Source organism: Camellia sinensis, chromosome 13, assembly GCF_055761805.1.
Source record: "Camellia sinensis isolate YWXY chromosome 13, ASM5576180v1, whole genome shotgun sequence".
Taxonomy (NCBI): domain Eukaryota; kingdom Viridiplantae; phylum Streptophyta; class Magnoliopsida; order Ericales; family Theaceae; genus Camellia; species Camellia sinensis.
Window position 1 is genome coordinate 119,914,591 of NC_138973.1, and position 15,424 is coordinate 119,930,014.

Consider the following 15,424-nt stretch of genomic DNA (forward strand, 5'->3'; position numbering starts at 1 on the left):
CAAACCAGCCCAGAGATCAGTAGCAGCACAAAACACAGAACACATTAGCAATACAGAGCTCAGAACACATTAGTAGCACATTAAAGCAGCACAAACCAGCCTAGAGAAAAATCAGTAGCAACAACAAAATTGTAAAGCCCAGTTGTAAAGTCAAGAACAACCTCTGATTTGTCTCCAATTGAAAGTTAAATCATCAACTGAGTAGGGAAGGTCTCTAATAGATGCTTTCAGCCAAAGAGCTGCTCTGATTTTGATAGTTTCACTCAAACCAGAGAAGTTGGGTTGAGCCTCTCCAAAAACACATTTGTTCTTGAGTTTCCAAAGTGACCAAAGAACAATAAAGGGGATAGCTCTCCAAATTAACCTATCAATGTTCTTGAAATTGACAGCTATCCACCATTAGGGGAGATCATCCACTGAACCTTGTATGCACCAAGAAAGCCCCCAATCATTAATTATAGAAGACCAAATCAACCAAGAAAATGGGCAAAGGAGTAAGATATGGACATCAGATTCAGGTTCAGAGCAACAAAATGGGCAAATGATGGAGACAACAGCATCTAAAATTCCAATTCTGTGCATAAATTCTGCTGACTTGATTCTGTTTTTCCAGGCCAATCAACTGAAAAATGAAACCTTAGGAGGGACAGCCCTATTCCAAATATGCTTATAGATTCTAAAATGAGGGCTAAGAATAGAGCTACTAAAAGAGTAGAGAGAAGATACAGAGAACACACCTAGACTTGCAGACGCACTAGCCCAGATAAAACAATCAGCCATGCCAAGTGTCAGAGAAGGAGCTGAGGATAGGAGTCCAAGTAAGCTAGCTTTTTCATCCAATTCCCAAGTAAAAAGCACTCTTCTAAGAGGAAAATTCCAATTGTTTGGGCTGGTTTTCCTTGCAATGAATTGGTGGAGAGAGCCTTCTTTATCAGTTGAAAGATTAAAGAGGAGGGGAAAGGTAGTCTTAAGACTAGAGTTGCCACACCATTTGCGATGCCAAAATTTAATTCTGTTTCCATCTCCCACTTTAATTTGGCAGTTATCTATATAGGAATTGTAAATATTTGTGCTATGATTCCCAATAGATAAGATGTCCTTCCAAACTCTAGAATGTTTGTAAGAGAACTTCAAAGGTGGATGCCAACTAACCTCATCAATTTTGTATTTGCTGCATACAGCTCTCCTACGAAGTGAATTGATTTGAGTTCCAAATTTCCACCACCATTTGAGCAGTAGACAAGCATTTACATCTCTGATTCTTCTGATGCCCAAACCCCCTTGGTCAATGCTCTTTGTTACCTCCCTCCATTTCACTAAGTGAACTTTCCTTTTAAGGTCATTTCCGCCCCATAAAAAAGCTACTTCAATCTTCTCAAATTCTCTCACCACACCTTCTGGCATCTTAAATAAAGAAAGGAAGTATACTGGTAAACTAGATAAGGTAGACTTGATTAGAGTTAGTCTACCTGCAAAAGACAACAATTTTCTCTCCCACCATGAAAGTTTGGATATGATCTTGTGAAGCATAGGCTTCCAAGTAGATTTTTTACCAGGGTTGACACCTAGAGGTAGTCCCAGAAATTTCAGAGGAAGGCTGTGAACTTGACAGTTAAGTAGTTTTGCAAAGGAGAGCATTAGAGCATCAGTCACACCAACACCACACACCACACTTTTGTGATAATTAATTCTAAGACCATATAGTACTTCAAAGCATCTAAGAATTCTTTTGACAAGCATCATCTGATCCCAATCTGCTTCAGAAAAGAGAATTGAGTCATCTGCAAATTGTAGATGAGACAAAAGAACATCTTTAGACCCAACAAGTACACCTCTAAGAATGCCAAGATTAATTGCTCTGACTAAAAGAATGTTTAGCCCTTCAGACACTATATTGAACAGGAAAGGTGAGAGCGGATCACCCTACCTAAGACCTCTTTGTGGTGAGAATTCCTTAGTTGGTGCACCATTCACAAGAATGGATATTCAGACTGTAGACACACAAGTTTTCATCCAAGAAATCCATTTGTTCCCAAGCCCAAAGTTGGACAGCAGAGAAAATAGGAATTCCCAATTTACAGAATCAAAAGCTTTTTCAAAATCTAGCTTTAATATCAGACCTTTCTTGCTGGTCTTCTTCCATCCATCCACCACTTCATTGGCGATGAGCACCCCATCAAGGATGTTCCTCCCACCTATGAAAGCAGTTTGAATTTCACCAATAATTGAGGATAGAGCTGGCTAATAGTTTCACCAAAATTTTGTAGAGGGAGCTTACAAGGCTAATAGGTCTGTAATCAGATAGGCCGGAGGGATTTTCCAACTTGGGAATTAGACTAATAAAAGTACTATTAATGCCATAGGTCAGTTTGCTGTTTGTGTGGAAGTTTGCAAAAAATTGCATGATCTCAGGCTTCATAAACTTCCAAAATTTCTGATAGCACAGCAGATTAAACCCATCGGGGCCTGGAGCTTTGTTATTATTACAATCCTTAATTGTAGCCAATACCTTAGCTTCACTGAATTCTGAGACAAGGTGATGGGACAACAAGTTGGGTCTTGAATGACGAAATTTTTTTTGTCTCCAAAGAGCTAATTTTGTCACTATAGATATTTGTGAGGAAATATTTTCGTTACCGGTTTCGTCATTGAATGTTTGTCACTAAAAACCACCGTGACGAAAAATAATTTTGTCACCAATGAAATTACTTCAGTGACGAAATTTTTTGTCACCAATAAAACAACATTTTGTCACCAAAAATTCTCATTTTCGTCACCAAATAGTTATTCAGTACCATATTTATGACTTTAGTTGACGAATAAATTTGTCACGCATGTTGATCATTGATCAAGAAATAATTTTGTCACAACAAGATGTAAAGGTGACGAAATTTTTCGTCTTCAAAGTCATAATTTTTTGTCACCAATAAAAAAGTCTTTTGTCGCCAAAAATTCTCATTTTCGTCACCAAATAGTTGTTCAGTACCATATTTATAACTTTAGTTGACAAATAAATTTATCACGCATGTTGATCATTGATGAGGAAATAATTTCGTCATAATAAGATGTAAAGGTGACGAAATTTTTCGTCTTCAAAAGTCATACATGGGTGATGAAATATATTTTGTCACAAATATATATATACATGACAAAATTTTTAGTCACCAAACAACAAAATAAATAAAAACTTTCATCTATAAACTGTAGTAAATTTTGTCAAAAAAAAAGTTTATTAGTGACGAATAATCACTTTGTCATAATAACAAGTACAAATGACGAAACAATTCGTCATTGAACTTGTTCCATATTTTATATTCAATTTAAATTATTATTTCACAAATTTCTCTGCTCATATCCCAATAACCTTTTAATTGTATTAAGAAATCCACTAGCTATTATACACCACTCCACACAAAAATTCACTAAACTATTATATTATAAATCAAAATGTATCCATCAAACAACTTTAATAATAATTCATTATGTATAACAAAAAAATTATCAAAGCAAATCCCAAAATGAACTAACGTGGAGTCCACAAAAAAAATCAACACTCAATCTTGATTTGCAACTACAACTAAGTATCAGTTTAGGAAATAAATAAATAATTCAACACTTGATCTTGATTTACAAATATGCTTTCAAATGTCATAAAAAACCAATCTGCAAAGAAAATAAATAAGAAAGACATTCATATATTATTAATTACATCTAAAATCATATTTAAATAATTTTAATTTATAAACCAATTTAATAGAAATGCATATAACAATCCAAAACTTCAAAGAGTTGAAGTGATCCTTAATGATAAGCAACACAGATAACAGAAGATGACAAAAGATTGCAAGAATACCATGTATCACTAGCACTAATGCCAACAAGAACCAAAGAGAATCACATGACGTGTTCACAAACTAATCAATCCATAGTTTTTATAGGAGTTACCATTTTCATTTAAATCTAAATATGTTCCTATTTTATTTTTAACTTCAACGAGGTAAAAGGTCAAAACACACATGCAAGCAAACATAAAAACAAAAACAAATACACACGATATTGAAATAAAAACACAATTAGACCTCCAAATAGTTTGGGTTAATTATATTTTATATGGTTTTGTCCAAAAACACTTTACCTCCTTCATGTTTAAAAATATACACATAACCCTCTTGAAATTTGGAGTAAAGTGCAAACGTTGCAAATTCTGGTTAAGTTAACCATGCGTTAACACACTAAATTGAGCGTGTGTTAAGAAATATATATAATGATACTTTTGCCCCTTTTTCAATTTGCCTTTTTCTATTCTTTTCTTCTTCATTCCCTCTCCCTCCTCCTTCTTTCTATAGCAGCAGACCCACTCGCCATTCCCCTTCTCACTTCCTCCTATATTTCACATGCCACCACCAACCAATAGCCTCATGGGCCACAATGGCTATCAACCACCTCTAAAACAAAACCCAGTATCCATTTCCTCAAACACCTAGGTTGGGTGACTTTGCAAGACACAGTCCACCAGGACACCACCATGCATGGCCAAACCCAACCCTAACACCTAGTGGACAAGCACATTTCACCCTCTCATTTTTCTCTCCCTTGCAGGGAAGTAAAATTTTAAACTCATCTCCCTCTAACAACCTGAAAACAGAAAGTTCTAAACACAAGTTCTAAAGGCAACGAATCACCTTTTAAGTTCTGAACTATGAAAACTCCAAGAAAAGAAAAACAATGAAAATGAAAATGGGGTAGAAAATTTTGGGAAAAATGCTATATAGTTGAGTACGAGACTGAGGAGAGACATTGCCATTTTTTAAGATAGCTAAACTGAGAACAATTAAGATGTTATTAATGAAATCATTAAACCAATGATGTGTATTGATCAATCACTCTAGCCAAACTTTATGTTAGGAACAAAAGCAATTACTAACAATTAACAATACACTACTTAAATTAGTACTGAGAAAAAAAATCACTGTAAATAAATTAATCCCTCACGGCAAGAGGAGCTGTGTAGGCGTCATATGAGAGGAGGGAGAGGAATGATATGAGACAGACCATGGGACAAGAAAGGGAAGAATGGGAAGAAAAAAAAAAGGAAAGAGTCTCATCAAACACTTTATTGTTGACCTTGAACTATGTTTTCTGAAGAATTAAACAAAAATCAAGTTAGGTTTTCTTCAGTCAGAGTCTACAAGTCAACAGTTAACATTTAACATATGTTGTGATCTAATGTTCCCCATGACAACAAAACAATGTGCAATAAGTATATGCATTCAATAATCCAACACTCTATTGTCCATTTGGAGGTATTGACATCAACTTAAATAACCAAAATGTCCAGAAGGACCCAATTGACATCAACTTAAATAACTACAATGTCCAGAAGGACATCAACAGACCAATGTGCAATAAGTATATGCTAAGTGATTTCTATTAATATGAAACAGGACTAGACCATAGTAGGTATACTAAGCGATTTCTATTAATATGATCTATCTTCCACATACACAGAAAAACAATGTTCAATGCTCAGATGCCAATGGGAAGATAAGATCCATGACAATCTAGTTTCTTGTATTTTGCATCCTATAATTTTGGTTATTTATTTTTTTAAAAGAAAAAGACTAACTGGATTCTTGTGCTTGCTTACTTGCTTTGTTTACCTTGTGATTTGCATGATATCTCTAATTTGCATGGGTTATATCAACAAAATCCAAAATTTGATCCAGGTTATGGTACTCCTCAGGCTATACATACACTTCTTGCTTCCATGGAAAGATCTCCTATTACCCTCACCTCAAATAATCCTCATGATGCACAAAGGGGTCAATGTCACATGTAAAGTTTTATTCAAGCTGCAAGTAGCAATTGTTTACTCCTCATATTTATCAACCTCAATATTTTGCTGAACAAATATAAATAGATCCTCTGGAAGATGTGATACAAATGTTGATGAATAAGGAAATCTTTTAGCCAAATCTACTAGTGTAATAGATACCTTAGTTCCAACTTTATATGTAATTTTTTCATGAAAATGAAGACCTGGCAGAATGTTTGCATCCCTTTGCATTGCTTTTCTTTCAACCTCCATGTGAACCTGATATAAACCCCAGAGCAACCACAATAATTTTAATGAAGCAAGAAAATGTAAACATGGAACAGATAAGAGTGCTTTTAACCAAGAAGCAGCATACGAGGAAGATGAGGAGGAAATTTTTTTGATTTAATAAGATGTAATTTAACCAATTTAAGGAATATGTAGGTTATCGGTCATCAACCATTTCAATCATCTAATCTATGCTCAAAGGAGAAAAACAACAAATAGGAAAATCCAGTCACATCAAAAGCCTTCAATAGAAAAATACCCGCTCTCTTATTGTAGCTAACAACCCGTCATTCCATTGCTCACCATCTAAACAAATTTCTGCAAAATAAATAACTTTTTATTAAAGAAGCAATATATCACACTTAATCATATGCAATGGGTGCTCAAAAAAATCAAAATTAAAAATCAAAGAAAGAGTGAGAGTTTGCACGAGCTACACTAGTTAAACGGTAATGCAACAACTAGACCGCCAAATCTGTTTATTCATCCGCGTGAAGTGTCCTCTAAATACCATACTTTAAAAACCAGCATAGCTCATGCACTACAGGCATCAAGCACACTCCAAAAAAAGGTGACCACAGCTATGCATAAGACAGAAAATCTGACAGACAGGAAGTTGTTTCTTATTAAAACAAGCATTCAACATTATAGTAAAGCAGTACTAAAAAAATAAGTTTAAATCAAAAAGTAAAACCTGGAGCACTTGAGCATCATATCTCTGAGCTGCTGCATCTTGCTCAGCAAATCTGTGAGCATCTTCTGTTACCCTTTGTTCTTGCTCTACCCTCATCAAAACCTATCAGATAAGTCATAATCAATATATTGTTAGAAATCTTTATCACATAAGAGAGAACAAGAACCAATTTTTTACATATTTAATTGTCAAACATAAAGCAATGCAAAACCTGAAGCATGGCATTTTCTTGTTCTTGCTTATCAACAAGGGCATGTCGAAGCTCAGCAACCTCTCGCTTCAATTGTTCAACCTGAAGCTCATAAGCAAATAGTTAATACGAAAAATATTTTATTTAACATTTTAAACTAGGTAGAAGAATAAATAAGAACTCAACCACTAAACAAGCATCTTGCTTACAAATTTTTTAATAACTACATCAAACAATTTTAGTAGATTTCGAGTAGAAAAAGGTGAAAAACTTAGTAGGAATTTCCCACCTCTCTCTCTTTCCTCTTTGATTCAAAAACCACAAAATATGATCAGGAAAAAGAAATCAAAATACACCACAAAGAAGGTAAGGAATTTTGGCTGAATTCAATGAGTTATGGGAAAATAATTAAACAAATTCAGAAAACTCACAGTGGAATGGAAATGCAGGGCTAGGCACAAGCTCATAGAGGAGTCGTGATCAACATGGAATCATTCAGTGGAATGGAAATGCAGGTTTACATTGGAAAACATCCTTATGTAGATGTCTATGGTGGCAAATTGTGGATTAATATCCTGCATGAAAGCCTGAAACATGGGTTAGCACCGAAGTCTTGGACAGATTACCTACATCTCACAGTTGGCGGTACTTTGTCAAATGCAGGGATTAGTGGGCAGGCATTCCGTCATGGTCTTCAGATCAGTAATGTCCACCAGTTGGAAGCAGTTACAGGTTTGTACCCAAAAAATAAATAAATAAATAAAATTGTAACAGGACAGCATCACATGTTCATAGATTGCATGGGCCTGCTTGGTGCAATTTATTAACTCTTTTAATTTTGGGAATCTGTGCCACAGTGCCTGGTGCAATCCATCAAAAAGTTGAGGAAATGATGTTTTTAACTTCTGCTTATTGATTATCAACTTTCAATATAAAAAAATAGGGATAATTACACTAAGATGCCCTTAACTATTTGGAGAAATCAGCTTACCCCTCATCTATGAACATGTACATTTTGATCCCTTCAACTATAAAATGTATCACTTTCACCCCCTCTAGACCACCTTTTAGAAGGAGCAATTTAACGATTTTTATAGTTAAGAGGTCAATATGTAAGAGTTCATAGATGATGAGGATTAAGATGATATTCACTAATAGTTTAGGGGATCTTGGAATAATTAACCATAAAAAATACTGCACCAAACAGGCTCATTACGCAATTTGAGAACTAGATCAACATATGACACATGTAAGATTAAGATGGAAAAACCATACAACAACTTCAACTTTAACTTTGTTCCACCTGTTTTCCATTCATTAAAAACTGGACTAGGAAGTTTCCAGTTTTCCTCATCATATTGTCCGAGAATCAGACCTTGTTTACATAAAAGATACATAACCATTGGTCACTGAACAGCAGTTCATCACATTCTTAGAATTTGTAGTTGCATTCAAAATTTACTGAAATTGTGTAGGAAAATGGGAGGTAGTAAATTGTTCAGAGAAGCAGAATGCAAACCTCTTTCATGGTGTCCTTGGAGGACTTGACCAGTTTGGCATAATCACACGAGCAAGAATTTCTCTAGAACTAGCACCAAAAATGGTAAAAACACACATATTTGTAAACTTCAAAATAAGCTCAAGTATAGTACAATTTACCAGTTTCATAACACCATGCCATTCCGAACAGGTAAAATGGAAAAGAGTTTTGTACTCAGCCTTCTCCTCATTCATCAGAGACCAGGAGCATTTGATATCTGCAGAGAACACGTTCAATTACATTGAAGGATTTGTGATAATAAACAGGACAGGTCTCCTGAATAATTGGAGATCATCATTCAATCCGCAAGACCCAGTTCAAGCCAACCAATTTCAATCAAATGGAAGAACACTTTACTGTCTTGAATTGGCCAAAAACATCAACCTAGAAAAAGATGATATAATATACCAGGTGAGGCATGTCATGACCCACCAATCCTTCACTATAGTTAGTAAAGAAGCAAATAAACGCAATGGCTCTAATACCTGCTGTAGACACCCCATTTTTGACCGTCCTCAAGACTTGGATGTCACCGTTTGAACGCTCGGTGATCATCCATGTTCGTGTTCATTTTGAGTTCTCGGAGGCCTCGGCCGTGTGCCTTGCCTCAGGATCTCTTAACTTGCATGTTCTGTGCTTGGTTTTGCACCAAGGGCTTGTGTCTTGTGCTTCTGAGGGTGGGAAAAGGGTTGTTAGCCATCCCTGAAACCCACCGGCCGTGGCATGAAGCCACCGGCCTTGGTTTTTCTGCTACCGACCAAATGTTTGGTCGGTCGGCACTTATGCTAGGTGTATCGGCCTTTTCGTGTGGTCAGCCGACCATTAATTTGGCTGATTGACTCCTTTTCTGGCCGGCACCTCCTTTTCGTCGTTTTTAGGCATTGTGCATGCCAGCTGTGCCAGCTGGAGTGCACAGACCTGTCCTCCATAGTGTATGGAGGAATTTGCACTCTTTGCACCCTTTTGGTCTAGCTTCTTGGGGAAGCTTGGACCTTTATCTTAGCTTCCTCAAGAAGCTTGGACACCAGTCTCAGCTTCCTAAAGAAGCCTTGGCCCCTTTGCCTTAGCTTCTTTAAGAAGCCTTGACCCCTTTTGTTAGTTTCTCTTGGAAGCTTAGGCCTTTGCCTTGTCTATATAAGAGAGCCTTCCTTCTCCTTGGAGGAGGTTCAGCAAAATTAGAGTTATATAGCATATATACACCACTCTCTCTCTATATCTCCCTCTCTTTCTTCATTTGTGTGTGTTAGAGGGCTTAAAAGGATGTTTTGTTCTTAGTTTTGCACTAAGACACCTAGTATTACACCATACTTCGGTTTTGGAGGTGTTGAGAGTTTGTTCTTGGAGTTTTGAGTTGGTTTTGATCAGAAAAAGGAGGCTGGACTTGCTATTCTTGAAGTGTTCTTCAAGGGTAAATACTATTGCTTTATATTCCCCAATCTTGCACTTGCTTTTAACCTACTTTGCATACTGTTTTGAGCTTTGTGTATAACTGATAAAAACTCTAATTTTTCATGCTTAAGATGTTTCATTAAGGTCACTTTGGTGTTGGGGGTCGACCTTTCCCTCTTTGGCCTTGTTTGGCCTTTTTTGTTGAGCCTTTGAAACTTTCATGTATTGGCCTTCTCACCACTGAAACCCAGAGGATTTTCAATGGTGAAGAAGAGGTTTTGAGGTCTTGCAGAGGGGAGGGAGACCCCTCTCCCTTTGTGTCTCATTTGTTTGTGTTTTTGGCTCATAAGGGTAGCATGCATCCTTAGCTTTGTTTGGTCTTGTTTCAGGGGTTATTTGGAGTTTATTTATCATGTTTTACCTCTGTTCTATGCTGGTTTATTGACCCCTTGCATGCATAATATACTTGCCTTGTATTCCCCCATCTTGCCTAGAAATGCATCTTGCCTTTAGACCTCCATACTTGCATGTTCTAGCTTGACTTCATGAAGCTTTTGGTCATATTTCATCATGCTTAAGGTCTGTTGGGTGCTGATTTGATCATGTTTGGTATAGCCTCTTTGCATATTGGCTTGTGAGCCTTGAGTGTGTGAGTCATTAGCTTGCATTACCTAGGCCATTTCAGTGATTTGGAATCACTTATTATGCCATTTCAGTCCATGTTTTGTGCTTACATGCTTGCATTTGCTACCCTTTCAATGCCTTGAAGAGATGTGACCTTTTGCTCCATGTTAGGGCCTTGGTGTGTGCCTATGTGTTTGAGGCTTTGGGCTGCCATATCAGTGTGTTTTGGGGTGCATTTTGATGTATTAAAACTCTGTTTTTGGTTGTCTAGTCCATGCCATGTTTGGTTGGGGTGGGTGTAGCGTAATGCTTCCTTTCGTGGCTTTGAATGCCTTTTGTTTTGGGCCCATTTCTTGGCATGTTTTGATCATGTTCCATGCATGTTCTAGTCTTATTTTGGAATACCCTAGGACTGTTTTTAGTCATTTTGGTCCTTTGGGGTTTGGTTGTCATAGCTATGGTTTGAACCCCCTTGTTGGCCTCAAGTTTGGGGCCCCATTGCATGCCTTACTTGCATGTTTTGTTTGAGTCGGCATCACTCCTCATGAGATTTCAGAGTTTATCATAATGCCATATCCTCATATTCATCTCATTTCACTCATGCTTGAAGGTTGTGCATCGTGGTCTAAGTAACGGACCAATTAGTAAGCTTGTTTACTTTGCATTTTTGTCGCCTTCACCCATCATTTTGGCCACTGTTTTGGGATGGGCTGAGGTCTACCCTTTGTGGTTTAAGTCTGCCATTGCATGTTTTGACATGTCGCACTACTTTGGTTTCATGCTTGCATTGTCTCATCTTCGCACATTTGCATGTTGTTTAGCTAGTTGCATTCCATATCCTAGCTTGCATGATAGGTTGCATTGCATTGTATCTTGCATGTTTGGCACATTGCACTTGGCATATTTGTTACCTTAGCCTCATGTTGCATGCTTGAGACACGTTGCATACTTGAGTCACATTGCATACTTGCATTACATTTTGCTTGGTTTGGGGTGTCGAACCAAGCATGAGGAATGAGGGGCGTTTGTACTCAAAGTGACGTAACGCGCCTCAATCCTCGGTCGCCGATGTCCTTGATCTCAACATGATAGGGCGTGTAGCACTCATGTGTTTTATTTGCATTCATTCACATTGAAATGCACACTTGACTTCTTGGACCATCACGCATCGAAATGCGCGATTGGTGGTCCGAGGGTCGAGTACCAAACTCCCTTGAGCCTATAGCATGATAGGGAGAGTGGCCATGCACACATTGCTTTGAAAATTCCATACCATGCACTGTCTGTCCTCTACTGCTGTCAAAACAGGGCTCTGCAGGAAGAAATGGCCGGCCGACCACTCTTGGTGCCAACTGACCATCAGTGTCCAGCCGGTGGTTCAATATTTGGTCGATAAATCTACTCCCATGGCCGGTGGATTTGAATTATGGCCGGTGGTATTCCACAACACTCAGGGAGTGATTCAGAAGGATTCTGGAAACTTTCATAAATTCCAGAGGAGCAGGGCAGTGTAAACAGAGGCAACTGTGGCATGGTACCGGGTTTCCAGCCGAGGCGAACCGAGCATGCATCATCCCATCATTTCGAGGTGGGGTTGCGGCCACTTTCCTGCTGTATTTAATTTTTTTTAGTTAATTAGAAGCTTTGTAATATTTAATTAGCTAGAGTAGTTAATTATTTGTTTAAATTGTATTATTCTTTTGGTCCCTCCAAGCGAGGGCGAATGTGTAATAAGTGTGGGTGTGTGTGTGCATGTCTTCCAACCCCCACTTCTTTCTCCCTTTTACTTACCTGCTTTTGATGGTTAGTACTAGGGCATATTTAATTTAGCATACCTTATGCTATGCATGCGTGCTTTCATTCATCAGTATTACATGCACCGGGCTCGGCGCATCATACTAACTGCATTGTATTTCAATTCCAAGTTGAATACGTGTTAGTTGTAGCATCGTCATATGCCATCTTAGAATAGCTGAGCCTATTGTGGTTGCATCTTGCATGTGTTGCATTAGCCATCTTAAACATGAACTAGGATCATGCATATGATTATTAACTAGTTTCTGTGTTGGCTTGGAATACTCGGCAAGTGTTTATGCTTATGGATGTGCGCGGTGCGGGTCGGTGCGGTTTGAGAGAAAAATAGAAACCATATGGTGGGTGGCGGATTGATAAAAGTGTCACTAGAATTTCCCATTTTTCTTATCAAAAACCGACGGTTTGGTTCGCAAATAATGGCGGATTTGCCTTGGCGGTTCGGGCAGATTGGCGGTTTATAAAAAATATAATTCAAATTACAAAACTTAAATCAAAGAGTAAAAAAAAGACGAGAGATATCGTGATGTTAAGCATCTTGCGAAGCTTTCTTCTGATGCAGCAAGTGTAGCAACAACATGATAATATCAACGAATATGCCATCAGTTCATTACAAGCATCTGTGGAAGTTACAATGATCAAATACAATACATAAAATTAATATCATTCAGGATTTACAATATATTGAAAATGTTTACTGTTGAAAAGTATTTAGATTGAAAAGTGAGTTAATGCAAGTTTGCAATATGGCCAGAAAAAAAAAAAAAAGATTGAAAAGTGAATTGAAATCCAACTTTATTTTGGATTACTGACATCTTGAATCCCCCTCGAGCAGTAATGTAATACTATATTCTAAGGTATAGAACAACAAGCAAACTTAAGTAAAAAAGAATTTTTAGAATTTTATAAAACATGATTTAATAGCGGAGCGGGTCGGTGCGGTTTGGAAGAAAAATAGAAACCGGCGGATTGATAAAAGTATCACTAGAATTTGCCATTTTTCTTACCAAAAACCGGCGGTTCGATTGACAAATAATAATGAATTTGCCTTAGCGGTGCGGCTTGGTGCGGTTTTGACGATTTCGGCGGTTTCGGCGGTATTATGCACACCCCTATTTATGCTTTAGCATCCTTGCATGTGTGTGAGTGACTGTCATGATAGCATGCTTACCATGAGGCTATTTGCTTATGTGATATAACTGCTTGAATGCCTGTGGGTGAAGGTTGGATTATCTGAATTGGAATAATGCATTGACTGTGAATTTTAAGCCCACTTGAGAGTGGCAAACCATCATGTTTTCTAAGCCCACCCGAGGGTGGCAAATCCACGTCTTAGCCTACTTGCGGGTAGCACCATCAAACTATTTTCAAATAAACAAACATGAAATGTTTTGTTCCAATTCAGGCGATCCAATCTATAGTTGTATGCTGTGTGCATCACGTAGTAAATCTAGGCTAATAATCGGAATAAGAGCACATAATGTTTTCAAAACTCGATATCATGCTTAGTAGTGGCCGATCTTTGATCGGGCGAGCAGGGGTGCTCACGAAGTGACCTTCCCTAATCGTACCCAAGTTCCCGAGCCGAGGCAACTTTGGTGATGACGGACACGTGGCCTTAGGCAAACGAGCCAGGATTTCCTAAATTCCCCAAAATAAAATATTTAGGTGGCGACTCTGTATCTGGCAAAGCAGTCCATGTTTGGCACTTCTTTCTAAAAATCTGTTTTCTCAAAAGGATTTGCCGGATTTGGACTCTTTGGTTCAGATTTAGAACCGTGACAATCTTGAGTCCGAACTGTAGCACGAGGCCCACGGGCGCGTCTACACCTGCTTGCTTGCTTGGTGCAGGAAATTGAGAACTTATCCCAACTAAGCTATATCTCATCAACACTTTTCGTATTAGAAGCTTCATATGTAGAATTCTTGGATAGAGTTCATGTGTCCGAGATCAAAAGGCTCGTGGGAAGTTCCACACCCATGGCTCAATCTTTTCGTTCCTAGAAGCAAAATACACAATTTTGCTGAAGAAGTTTTTGGCAACATTCTAACAGATACAAGCAATGGAGGTTATAGGGTAATAAACTATCCTGGCCAATTAGATTTATAGGGTAATAAACTATCCTGGCAACATTCTATTAGAAAGAAAAAAACATTGAACAATTAGAGTTATAGGGTAATAAACTATCCTGGCCATAAAATCTAGAAATAATACATGTATATATACATATGTTTTATATAAGCACATGTTCTTTAGAAAGAATAAAGTGAAGGCAACACATCTATAGAAAGAGGTCCAAAAACAAAATACCTTCAAGCTTCCAGCTATGCAATCGAGGTTATCATCTGGATGTAAGTAGATGCAAATAATAATTACAAATCTTTATGCCAACAGTTTAAATATAATTGTCATAGCCCTACAGCTCTCTAAACAAGTTCATCTACTTCCAAAAATAGAAAATATATATATATATATATATATATAGAGAGAGAGAGAGAGAGAGAGAGAGTACAAACCAATAAACCAACTTCAATAAAACATACCAAAATACCCCACACCCTATGAGAAGCAGCAGAGTCCACACCCTGTGGATCATCAATGAATAGTTCCAGAGATTTTCAGCTACAACAAAAATGTATCTCGGAACATTGTTTGTGACAACACAAACACCATAAAACAATAAAAACTACAAAGAATGCTAACAACCAAGGCACTAACTCTCCACCAGGTACAACTTGCAAAATCAATTTCAGTATATAAACAAAAAGATAATTTCTGATCTAAAATGAATCATCTAATTGTCTCAAATCAATTAGGATGTAATAAATAATTTTAGACCCAACCACACTAAATAACTAATTCACTAGGATGTAACAATCATCCTAGGACACAACCACACTGAATAATTAACTAAGTTGTATAAAAAACACACCCACACAGGATAAAATCTGTCTTCTTGTTCAAAGAAGAGAATGCAACCAAAGCAAAATTCAACTCTCTCTCTCACTCTCTCACTCTCTCTCGGTTTTCTTCCTCAAATCTTCATCATTTTCTTTCATTTTCGTTTCATT

The 15,424-nt window shown here is 37.4% G+C and overlaps 1 protein-coding gene and 1 pseudogene across 1 annotated transcript; one reads left to right on the forward strand and one right to left on the reverse strand.

The window, feature by feature from the left end:
• Window positions 1-618: 618 nt before the first annotated feature.
• Window positions 619-7,187, reverse strand: LOC114320537 (uncharacterized). The gene is made up of 6 exons (XM_082900845.1): window positions 7,182-7,187; window positions 7,009-7,089; window positions 6,798-6,899; window positions 6,040-6,094; window positions 2,121-2,195; window positions 619-1,862 (listed from the first exon to the last, which is right to left on the reverse strand). Exons 1-6 carry the CDS (start codon window positions 7,185-7,187, stop codon window positions 619-621), a joined length of 1,563 nt encoding a protein of 520 aa, XP_082756971.1.
• A 237-nt stretch (window positions 7,188-7,424) lies between these two features.
• LOC114303399 (cytokinin dehydrogenase 6-like) lies at window positions 7,425-14,695 on the forward strand (annotated as a pseudogene).
• The last annotated feature ends 729 nt before the right edge of the window (window positions 14,696-15,424 follow it).

Excerpts from the sequence above, each read along its gene's own strand:
- LOC114320537 (XM_082900845.1), bottom strand. Across the intron at positions 2,196-6,039 it reads GGATGCAAACATTCTGCCAG|GTGGGAGGAACATCCTTGAT; the intron begins GTCTTCATTTTC and ends CTGCTTTCATAG. Across the intron at positions 1,863-2,120 it reads GAAGAAGACCAGCAAGAAAG|TCAGAGCAATTAATCTTGGC; the intron begins GTCTGATATTAA and ends ACATTCTTTTAG.